This window comes from Gossypium raimondii, chromosome 7 (assembly GCF_025698545.1).
Source record: "Gossypium raimondii isolate GPD5lz chromosome 7, ASM2569854v1, whole genome shotgun sequence".
NCBI classification, from domain to species: domain Eukaryota; kingdom Viridiplantae; phylum Streptophyta; class Magnoliopsida; order Malvales; family Malvaceae; genus Gossypium; species Gossypium raimondii.
The window spans coordinates 33,697,981-33,710,031 of record NC_068571.1 but is presented as its reverse complement, the minus strand read 5'-3'; the positions used below and the strand labels follow the sequence as shown (position 1 = coordinate 33,710,031).

At 33.7% G+C, this 12,051-nt stretch overlaps 2 protein-coding genes across 5 annotated transcripts; one reads left to right on the top strand and one right to left on the bottom strand.

The window, feature by feature from the left end:
• Window positions 1-2,014: 2,014 nt before the first annotated feature.
• Window positions 2,015-2,650, top strand: LOC105794995 (uncharacterized). The gene has a single exon (XM_012624417.2). The coding sequence runs from the start codon at window positions 2,015-2,017 to the stop codon at window positions 2,648-2,650; it is 636 nt and encodes a 211-aa protein (XP_012479871.1).
• A 15-nt stretch (window positions 2,651-2,665) lies between these two features.
• LOC105794974 (long chain acyl-CoA synthetase 1) lies at window positions 2,666-8,877 on the bottom strand. Of its 4 annotated transcripts, XR_001134172.2 has the most exons (21): window positions 8,559-8,877; window positions 7,828-7,991; window positions 7,531-7,594; window positions 7,361-7,450; window positions 7,198-7,254; window positions 7,026-7,074; window positions 6,533-6,609; window positions 6,406-6,445; window positions 6,235-6,329; window positions 5,869-6,036; window positions 5,577-5,687; window positions 5,120-5,207; window positions 4,972-5,038; window positions 4,793-4,868; window positions 4,330-4,447; window positions 3,856-4,101; window positions 3,626-3,765; window positions 3,357-3,539; window positions 3,169-3,288; window positions 2,982-3,081; window positions 2,666-2,906 (listed from the first exon to the last, which is right to left on the bottom strand). XR_001134172.2 is itself a non-coding variant. In XM_012624387.2 (20 exons), the coding sequence occupies exons 2-20, from the start codon at window positions 7,980-7,982 to the stop codon at window positions 3,037-3,039; spliced, it is 1,989 nt and encodes a 662-aa protein (XP_012479841.1). In that variant the 5' UTR covers window positions 7,983-7,991; window positions 8,559-8,876; the 3' UTR covers window positions 2,666-3,036. The 4 variants fall into 4 exon arrangements, 3 of the variants coding, with proteins under 3 accessions (XP_012479841.1, XP_012479848.1, XP_012479855.1); XM_012624387.2 differs by having other exon boundaries at window positions 2,666-3,081; window positions 8,559-8,876; XM_012624394.2 differs by having other exon boundaries at window positions 2,666-3,081; window positions 8,620-8,876.
• Between the last annotated feature and the right edge of the window lie 3,174 nt (window positions 8,878-12,051).

Sequence of the window (12,051 nt, the reverse complement as noted above, 5' to 3'; positions counted from 1 at the left end):
AAAATATATTTGCTCATTTACGTATATGTATATGTATTTAATGAATGAATTTAGAGTGGACAAATATAATACTCATGCATGAATGTATTTAATTAGGATACATGAATGTATTGAAATCAATAGTCACTTACAACCTTTATATAAAGAGTTGTATGTGATGAAGCATAACAAGGGAGAGTGAAAGACACAAAAGTATAATACAAGTGAGTTCATTTTCAAATTCCTTCCCAAGGTTGTTTCTTCCTTCACAAGATAATTATTTCTCTTCCACCTCCTTCCAACAGAGGTTTAATACTTTGATTTCAATCTGCCCTGTGCTTGAGGACTCTTTGTTCTCTTTCTCCTCTTATTTTTCCCGTAATTAATCACACAAAAAAAATTTGCAAAATAAGGTGTTGCCTCATTGAAATAGCAAGCTTTTGAACCTAACCAGAAGTTACCTAAACAATTTATGGAATAGAGTAGGAGAGAGCAAAGAAGGTTCCAATGTCATGTGATACTTGACTGTCATTTTTAAGTTTACATCAAGCTTTCAATTACTAAATTGACAGAAGCTTAGATAAATTAATGATTTGACAATTTTCAAAGAAAAACTCATTTCTTCTGCTATAGAATTTGACACATTCACTCTCTTCTTCAATCATATAGCGTATTCTAAATAGAACTCAGAACTGCGGCTAACAATTCGATTCCTCATCGTGAGATTGTTGTTGCTGTCGTGAGAATCAACGGTCTGAGCCGACAGCCGAGGCACACCATGGCTCGAAGAAGATGAAACTGTTATGAGAGCAATCATACAGATCAGAAACATGATTCAGGGCACCCATATTTTTCTAATCTTTCTCTTTTGATACCAAAAAAGAAAAAAGAAAACAAAAGAAAGGAAAAGATGGTGGAAATAACACCAGAAGAGCTTCTCTTTCAGATTATATGCAAGATAAAAACGTTGGATCTTTTAGACTAAAGAAGCCACTGATTCATTTTGTTTTTGTTTTAGACTGAATTTTTTTTTGTGAGAAGTTAAAACTTAACAAGTTGAACACATGAAATGGTTTGATAATCAAAGCTGTTCACCATTTTAGGTATGACTTAGGTTCAAGTCGCGTTAGTTACATTAATTATTTGAGCTTTGACATGTTATTGTAATTAAAAAAAAATTTAATGTAAAATAAAATAAATTTAAACACATGTCAACATATTATAAGTGTGGCATGTGGAGGGACAGACAATTTTTGTTTCAAACCGACCCAACTATTATGTTCGGCTCGGCTAAAACACTTATCTTGACTAATGACATTTTTAATTAAATTAGAAATTCATATTTAATATTAAATTGAAAAAAATAAAACCTTCCTCACTGTTTTGTGCGTAATTGAAAGAAATTATGGTGAATATATGCAGTGTTTGAATAGTAAATACAATCCAATGTGAGGGCTGGGGGCAAATCTAAGGGCATACCCATATTATAAACAGTGGGGGTTACTTGACTTAAAATTTGAAGTTCCATCCCAATTCTACTAAAATCTTAAATCCCTTTTCTTTTCTTCAAATGCATCGCTAAACCCATGCACAAATGTCATCCATGCTGCGTTTTGGCTTTAAGAATAGTTGAAAGAATTTCTTTTTAGGAAGAAGATGAAATTTAATTATCTTTTTATGAAGGATAATCCAATCAATGTTAAATATCACTTTTAAGTATTTAATGGGGGAAAAATGCTATAATTTAAGAGCTAATATTTTATTTAACCCAAAAGATATCATTTCATTGACATTATAAAATTAAAATTCCTTAATCCTCCAAAAGGTGAAAAAAAAGAGAATTTAAGTACCAATATAAGAAAAATGGTATAGATTAGGTGCTGAGCATTAAGCAAAAAATTACATGCATGCTCCACAAAAGTGAATGGAGTCAAAGTCCCTTTAGTTTCCCTATTCTAATAAATGCAACCACTCATGGACTTTCATAAATTAGTAACTGGTATACAGAGGAGCTTTAACATTTTGGTTGTGAGAAATGGGCTATTACACTCACTTGGTTCCCTTCAATGCCAAAATTATTGAAACAACCGTCACTGACGAGGCTTCTGTAGCAGAATTTTGGGTTCTCCAGGTTCGGTCCAAGTTCATGTTCCATGGGCAAAAACTTACTATTGCAGGGTTGAACTGTAAATGGAAATCTCATCCAATAAGATCAATGAGCAACAAAATTGCCACTCTACAACTCTGTGTTGACACCATGTGCCTCGTTATTCAGCTCCTCCACATTAACCACATGCCTCAGTTCATCAAAACCTTTCTCAGTGACACGGACGTGGTTTTTGTGGGAATCGACATTGAAGAGACTGTGTTTAAACTCCAGAATGAGTATGGACTGAGTTGCGGAAGGATTATTGATGTTCGTTCCTTGGTTAAGGCATGGTTCCCACTCAGCTACTATGGGAAGCCTGGTTTGAAAGTTCTTGCTAACCGATTGGTGGGGCTCCATAAATGGAGACCAAGTGGTGATGAGTGCCTCAATAACATGGACACTAGGTTTCTTGACGAGGATCAGGTTAAGTTTGCATGTATTGATGCATATGCTTTGTGCAGGATTGGTCACAAGCTTCTCAAGGAAGATGAAAGGGCTTCTCAAGCATATGTGAGTGGATGAATAAGTATGGTGAAATTTGTGTTTTCCAGAAGTGAATAGACATAGCCATTGCGTTTTTGTCAATTCTGAAATGAGTTTTTCCATATGAATATATATAAAATACATATTACTAGCTCAAAGTATAGGTGAATAATACAAACAAATACAAAGGTGAAACACCCACGCGTATGATTAATTTTTCAACTTTTGTTGTGCTAATATCACCATAACATCTTCTTCCTTTCCCCACTGAAATGCAACTTGTGCCTTCTGAATTCTATATTGAAAACCAGTTAACAACAATTATTACTTATATTATGCATTAAGCATAGGCATTCAACACCATTTTCACCTATAGGATGACGATAAACCGTGGGGGTATGGCACACGCATACTACTTCGGCTTTTCACTTTTTTGTAGTCAAGTTATGGTAGAGTGCATCTATTTCAGCCTGTTCAAACATCATGTGAAGTAACTTGGTAAGTCACCTGGTAACTAATAAGAAGCATATATGAATGAAAAATCATGCACACATTACCTGATAATATTTGAGCAGATTGTTTCTTTTTTTCTTCAATGTTGCAGTCACTAGATCTCGCTCCATGTCGAAAGCCCGGGCTTCCAAAATCACTCCTTTGATATACTCAAAACCTCTCATCTGGTGTTCAAATATGCAAACAAAATGTAAAGAAAGATGTAGAGGAAGAAGACTAAAGTAGATGTTACCTTGTTTTTATCAGCTGTGGATTTGAGCTCTGAGAGGACATAATTCTGAAGCTTACTCAGAGAACAGAGCTCAGAGAGTGAAACAGTGTAACCATTCAACTCAGCCCATTTTTTAGCATTTTCTTCATGTAGCACAACCACTGCAACTAGCATTGATTTGAAGCTGTTTCCATAGACCCATACCTAAAGAAATTTGTTTTTTAAATTTGATTAAAGGGCATTACTTTGTTGGGAAATCAATAAAGGAGTCGATCAATGGAGATTCTCACATCATCGATGATTGGAGTGACTCCGTAAACATTTTCCAAGTACTCTAGTGCGACATACTCTCCCTGGGAGAGCTTAATAAGATTTTTCTTCCTATCAATAACCTTAAAAATTCCATTAGGAAGCATTTGGCCTATGTCTCCTGAGAGTGTCAAGAATGTCGGAATTAGAATTCAAGATTGGTGATTAAAAATTCAGTTTGAGAATTTGACTGGAAATCGAACCGTCTAACCTGTATGAAACCATCCATCCTCGAAAGATTCTCTTGTCAGTTCAGGGTTTTTGTAGTACTCAGAGAAAATAGTCTTTCCTTTCACGCATATCTCACCACAGGGAGGATTTCCGAGTGGATCATAGCCCATGTCTGAAACCTCCTCTAAGCGCAAGTCGTTGTACACAGCTGGAGACCCGACAGCACCAACAAAGCACATCTCATCCGGAAAACCAATAGTGCAAGCTCCACATGTTTCAGTCAATCCTATAAGAATCACAATACAAATTGTTCAATGTGCAGATTAGCTGTATAAGAAAATTACAACTAAGGCAACATATGCACCTGACGGTAATAAGCACTAGTGCTAGGATTAAGGAACTTTATATATAACTAAGACATGCCCATTCTTTTTTTCTTTTTCTATTCCCTTGTTTTAAATATGACATAGATAGCCTGCCGTTATTTTCCATACTCTAATAGACAGGAAATTACCATAGCCTTGGACAACAAAGGCACAACAAGTGACCCGCAGGAATTCTTCAACTTCAGAGCTCAATGGTGCACCTCCGGATAGTAACAATCGAAGCCGACCACCTAACTTAGCTTTGACCTTGTAGAAATGGAAAAAGAGATGATAACACATTAGATAGTGGAAAGGTCATTTTCCCCAAAGCTTAAGAGTACACACTACTCAAGGGAACGACAAAGGCATAAACCGGGGAGAACTGGGCCTGTTTGGACCAGTCTTCAGAATACTAGAGCCAATGATAAGGTGGCACCGAAATTGTATATCCGTTTAGAATAATGCAAAGCCCAATGAACAAGTATTAATGTGATCTGGACCCGTTAATCGATGTTTCATATTGTTGGGTATATGTATGGAACTCATCAAGCTTCGAAATATGGCCAAATTTTCTGTTTAGAAGATTGGTTTCCGAAGGAGATAAGACATTACCTTCCTGAAGGCCAACAAATCTGCTAAAGGAGATGCAAATTTTTGCTTATACCCTTTATTCATCCAAGAAAGTTTGCTGTAAACAAAACACGCATGCATCAGCACCATGGTCATTCTATATGCACTTCTACTACAAGTAGGAGGAGTTGTGTTACTCTTTGTAGGGAGCATTGTCTTACTGTTTGTAGAGAGCATCAAAAATCCACTTCCTCAATGGACTTAGTTCTTGTAGTGCTTGTTGAATACCTGAAACACGGATAAACTTTGACGAACAAATCATTGTTACTTAAAAATTGATCAGAAGATAACAGTTTTCCAATCACTTACCTTCATGAATCATATCATAAACTCGGGGTACACCTGCTAAAAATGTGGGTTTCAACTCCATTATGTCATCCCGCAGTTCCTTCAAGTTCTGTAAGAACCAACATATTTTTTTACATTAAGTTACAATTAAGTTTTAAACAAAAAGAATAAGAAATTAAGCAAAATTTTAATGTAATATGGAAATTCATAAGAGAAGTTCCAGTCATGGATCGAGACGGCCACCTCCCGTCTTCTCTTTCCCCTCATCTGATCCTATGCTTATATGTATCTAAATAATTCCACCATCACCGTACCTGGCAGTGGCATAATAAGCACCATTCCCATGATTTTAACATCTTCTAATGACTAATAAACTTCATAAGTTCATAAGTTCTTTAACACCCCCTCTCCCCTAGGACTGATTTTACATTTCCTCAACTAAAGAGTTCCTTAAAGAAACAGAGCTCCAGTAGCAAACCCCATGGTAGTAGCCAACAGATGCTCCTCTATGGAAAAAATATTCTTCGATCATGCGGTCAAGGATATGAGCAAGGGGCAGGAAGGACAAATACACATCATCCACTGTCATCTGTTTAACAAATGATATATCAGGAAGGTGAACCAACATTATGTTAAAACAAAAGGCACACTTGAAATTGATCCCGAAGTAAATGTTAGCAAGAAAGGACACAGCAGTGTTACTTTGAACAAGAGGAGCAGATTGCTATTTTGAAGAGATTGTTTATATTAAGTTCCAGAATTAAGTATACCTTGTCCTCAAATTGATCCAAGAAAAGATCAACTCCACATACAAATGTTGCCATTGTTTCATGTGTTAAAACAACGCCTTTAGGATCTCCACTGGTTCCACTTGTATACATAATGGTGCAAATGCTAAATGGTTGAGGTGGTGAAATCTCCCAAGGATTTTCCTTTCCCTGTGAAACAATAGGCACAGACAGGAAAAAGAAAAAGAAAAAGTGGATTCAACATTTCTCTCACAACATTTAAAAAAGGTGAACATGAGTATCGAGAGATCTTAATATGATAATTTTTTATGCAAAATCACTGTGAAATAGACGATTAGTTTTCAATCCCTCTCTCTCAGAGTATAGATATTAAGAGTGAAACCTAACCATGTGGAGAAACTCAGTCCACGAGTATGTCTTAATCCCCATTTGAGATGCCTTAGCATTGTCTTCTTCAGCCAGCGATGTGAAGCAAACAATTGCTGCCACCAGAGAAAAACTTAGCATAGAGCCTTCAAGCAGTTTCAGCAAACTAAAGTTTATTTACTCATTTTTCACCTTTCAGCTGTTGAGTCGATTTACAATTAGGATTCAAAAGCTGCAAAGGCATGGGAAACATCAGAATGTTGATTCTGAAATTGGAGAAGTGTATCGAAAAGGGCATAAGTTAAAACCTAAACCTTACTTCTTTTACTTTTATGTCTTGAACGAATACAAAATCAACCTCTGCATGGTCTATGATAAAATTTACAGCTCCAGACCCTGCACACAAGTTAAAGGAAGATGAACCTTAAGCTTAATATCCTATTCTATTCAAATCAACAGTGAGACCTATAGATAGCAGGCATCTTGATGGTCCAAAAACTATGTACAACATCATGTGTGGTGGAAACACCTTCCACGAAGATCAATAAGAAGCTCCTAGAGGTAAATTAACTTATTAGCTAGAAAAGGTTTCAGCATAATAGGATTTAAGAAGAGTGATGGCCATGGACACTTGGAACTGCTTTTGTAAAAGCTAGCCCCAAAGTTTCACTGCTGCAATGGCAATAGACAATGGGGGAAGGTAAGAATCTAAAATGTTAGGCATTAAATTATGGGAAAAAAAGAAGCTTCTTGAGCAAAGAGAGATCATAGAATTTGCTTCAAAAGAAGGAAATTTCTCAAGAGGCAATTACCTAGTGTATCATAGAGAGGCACACAAACCAAACTGTGGGCACCGCAGGCCTACAAACGTTGGAAAAAGTTGTTAAAGGACCATTCTAACGAGTGCCGAAAGGGAACTTGAAAGGTCACTACTTTTAAAAGCATTATCATAATTGATACAATAGCCAAAATCTGAAAGCAGACCTCCATTGCCATAATCCACTGCGGGCAGTTTGCTCCATAAATCCCAACCCGACATCCCTGCAACAAATATGTGAGTAAAACTGTAGTGAGGAAAGATTCAGACTAAGCAACAAAATCGCTTTGTTTCCAAGGCATCAGAAAATTGACATATGTTTATGCTTACAGGTTCAACACCAGATGCTCGCAATGCAGAACCAACATGCAGAACTTCATCATAAACTTCCTTATACGTTTTCCAGATATAAGGACCCACCTAAATGATAAACAAAGTGAGAAACAGCTAGAACAAATCTGGTACAAATTATGAAATCTTGTATTGAACATAAATTTAACCTTGCCATCAACAAATTTTCGCCATCCAAGCATCCTGTTTCCAGGGTACTTCTCAACAGATGAACTGCAGAATATCCATCTTGTTGTCAAAATTCATGAATACTAAGATATTTAGTTCGTGAAAGGATAATCTAGAACTGTATTAGTATAATCAGTTAAGCAACAAGGCCTTCCAGCAGGCATTTTCAATGCAAATTCCTACTCTAGTATGTTAATGATACTGGCTTTTGAGATCAAAGTAAAAGCCTGTACTGTTACATCAAAAAGTAAAAATACAAGTGCAACATATTAAGTTACCTGAAAAGAGTCCATGTGGTAGACATCTCAGGATCAGGTGGAGGGTATCCTTGCTTGGCGAGTAGGTTACGGTACACGGGACCAACTGATGGCTTCCCATCTCGTCCTTCCCTTCCATCCTCCACCTTAACTGAAAAAACCTTCCTATTTTCCATCTATAGAACCTGTGCAGGGAAAACAAAACTCTAGGCACTTAAAAGAGACAAAAGTCCAAAAATAAAGAAAATTCAAGCATACACAGTTAAACAATACGGCCACAAATTCAATAAATAGCAATAACTAAAATATTAAAGGTCAACTACAATATTATGAAAATTAAAAGCCATGGAAGTTTATTTCAAAAAAAGAAGAAAAGTCATGAAAGTTGCAAAGAAATGTGGACAAAACTGCAACTGGATTCAAACTAAACAAATGTTAAATCCACTTCTAATCAAATCAAAGACCAAAAAGTACAATTGAAACAAGCAAAATTCTGATAATTTCACCTGTTGACAGAGAACATAAAAAATCCTTAATTTCCAAAGCAAGTGAAAACTTAAAACTAATACCCGCAGCCCACCATATATTATACTATATATAAGAACAGCTAAAAGTGAAAACTAAGACCCACAGCACCCCCACCGTATTATATATAACCCAAAAGTTAAAGATAAAAACCATTGGCAAAATGGCAACTTATAGAACAAAACGAAATCCAATATAAAAAAATAAACTCAGAAACAGGTGCTTACAAGAAAAGTAGAGAAACCCCAGAGTTAAGAAGAAAGGAAGGTAAGGGGGGAGTTTGCTTACGAAGTGGAATCGTGAAAGGCTGCGAGGATTGTCATGAATTTAAGGGAAGAAAGGGAGACTGGGAAGCGAGTTTCATGGCCTCGTTAATGAGTTCGTTGAAACAGGCATTCAGTGTGTTAAGTACTTTCATTAACTGCAAACATTAATTGCACCCTTTAGGCTTTAGCTTAAAATCTTTCACGGAAACTTTGACACTTTTCTTTTTTATTTTCGCAGAATTTGTTCCGACCAATCAACAATTCCAAACTGAAAAGTTGGGGGTTATTATTACGCTATACTGTGTAGTGAAAGAGAGGGTGGAGGTTGTATCCAAAAAAAAAAAGAGTGGGTGGAGGTGCCTTGTTGTAAATGTAATTGATTTTGATTAGTTTTTTCTTTGGATATAATTCTTTCCGACCGGGGTAAAAGAATTATAAAGCCAATAAATTAAATGATGATGTGTGATTGTGGGGTTGCTAATATTAGTCCCTTCACATAAAAATTTCTATCTATTTTCGTATATTTTATTGGTTAAAATTTTATTCATTTTACTTAAATTAGCTCCTCTACATCAACACGAAATACATATGACATACTATGAGTCTTAATTTAGTATTATTATTATTTAACATTTAATAATAAAATAGATAATTTTAATAGAAAAACTTGTTAGCTCATTGATCTAATATAGTATCTACTTTTTAGTAGAGGAATAAAATACAATCCAACTCTTTATACAAAAATCTTTACGCAACATGATATTTGAGTAAAATATTTATAAATGAGTAATTCGAGAATAGATGATTCGGATTATATTCGTATGTTTTATTATTCTTTAGAAAATGATATTTGTATTTTACCGTATCTATAAAATAGTTATATTTTAACTTTTGATAGGAAATTATATTTTTATAAAATTTAGTTAATTAAAATATTTAAAATATTCATCAAAAACATTATAATTGAGAGAGAAAAAATAAAATTTTAAAAATAAATTTTATGAATGAAATGAGTTGAATTTTATTGATTTCAACCAATTGAGCCATCATTGTGCCCTTGGTTGATGGTAGAATGGTAAATTTATGTTAATTTTCTTAAAATGAAAATGATACTCTTATATTTAAGAATAAAAATAGATTGTCAGTTGAGTCTGCAAGACACGTGAGTTTGAGTGCGCTGAAATGTATTATCTTCCTGTTCATGAGTTGAGAGAATTCCATCAAGTTTAAAATAAATAAATTCATAATATAATAAAGTATTAATATTTCTTTAGAAGATTTAAGACAAAAAAGATTTATCAGTTTTTATAAAAAGTTATCAATTTTTTCCTTCTATTAATTATTACATAAATACTTTTAATTTAATTAGTTATTATACTTTCGAATATTTTTATTTACTTTTTTATTTTGGAAAATTTATTTACTTTATTACGTAAGAGACTGTCCTAAAATCTAGCAGCAACCAGTAAAGTTTCCAATTAAAATTCAGAACAAAAAGGAAAAGAAACTTGTTTGTTAGTTTTATAGATAAGGATGGGCAATCGACGTCTTATGAATATTTCGGTGCCCACAAAGCCGCCGCCCCGGCGCCCCATCTCACCATTTGGCACAACATGTAATCTCACTTGCCATGTGGCATATAATTAGTCATTTTCATTGAATTTAGTATAAATTTTTAGAAAAATGTAAAAATTAAAATAATTATGCAAGTAATTATAAATAATTATATTTAAATTCAATTATTTTGAAGCTTTCGAAACATGTTTGTACATAATGAGAGTTACGATGTAATTATATTATATTACTCAAATTCGAATTCGAATTCCTTGTAATTATAAGAGCTTAATTACACTGTCATTCACTTACTTTGTGGTGTCAAAACACATCTTAGATGCAAACTTAGTTGAAATAATAAAGATTATAATGTATTGAGTATAAATCATGTGATTCTCATTATGTGTATATAATTTTCTAGATTTATCAAAATATAAAAGACATAAATACCATTTAAATAATATTTGCTCTTTATATATATATATATATATATATATATAGATTTGGCAATTTCATAATTGAGTTATGTTCAGGTAGATAAGTGACACTAAGTCAATCAATTTTGAATATAATATATATATTATTTTGTAATTTGTTTGATGTATTCTATGTTCATGCAAAATTTAATAAATTGATAATACAAATTATAGAAAAAGGCATAATGATTTATTTGATCTTCAAATTTGTTATGTTTATCAAATCTCTTTAAAATAGATGAAAAATTAACGTCTATTAACTTTGCTAATATTGCTACGTGGATACTACATCAAGAATTAATTATTTTTAAAATTAAAAAATTTCCAAATATTTTTATTTTAAAATTAATTAATTATTAACGTGGCATACATGTGAATGTTACATCAAGAAAATTAGCATATGTTAACTTTTAATTTTTTGTGGTGATTTGAGATATAATGTAAATTCAAAGATTAAAAAGATGAAAAATTAAATAGAGAACTAAAATAATTTTTTTTATAAAATTAAATTGAAAATAAGTCAATATGAGATACTTATATTTCATAAACACCAATTTAATAAAAAATAATTATAAAAATGGTCATTAAATTCCATTGCTTCTGTAAACCTATAGAGGTGATCATGGGTCGGGCCGGGTTCGGGCTAGGCCCGGACAAAATCTTAGGCCCGTTTTCTAGGCCCGAGCCCGACCCAAAATATGGGCCTAAAAATTTGTCCAAGCCCGACCCAAAAGAAAATTGCTAAGCCTGAGTCTGGCCCGGCCCGACCCATATTAAATATATATAAAAAATATATATTTGATTAAAAATAAAATATATATTTGATTAAAATAAATTATATATCTGATTAAAAATAAAAAATATATATTTAATATATAATTCGGGTTGGGCTGGGTCGAGCCCGAGCCAAAAAAGTTTTGCTCGAGGCCCGACCCATTTTCTAAACGGGCCTCTTTTTTGCCCAAACCCATATTTCGGGCCTATATTTTTACTCGAACCCTCCCATTTTTCAGGCGGGTCATCGAGACGGGCCGGGTAGCCCAACCCATGATCACTTCTAAAACCTATTGGCGTTATAATTTACGGCCTCTGGAACATTCTTTGTTTAGAATCCTAAGGAAAATCTGTTTGCATAATTTTTATTCAAATAAAACAATTGTACGATGAATGAATATTTAAGATCCATGAAAGAATTTTAAGGAAAATCTGTAACACCCCTAATCCACATGCATTATCAAAATAGGGTTTTAGAACATTACCGATCAAACAGACATAATTTCAAAATATTTCATATTATATAATATTCAAGTCAAAATCAATCAAAATCGTACATATTGTCCCTTATTTGAGCCCTCGAGGCTCAAAATACGTGTTAGAAACAAATCGGAACTAATTCGAAAACTCAGAGAATTTTTCGTGAAATA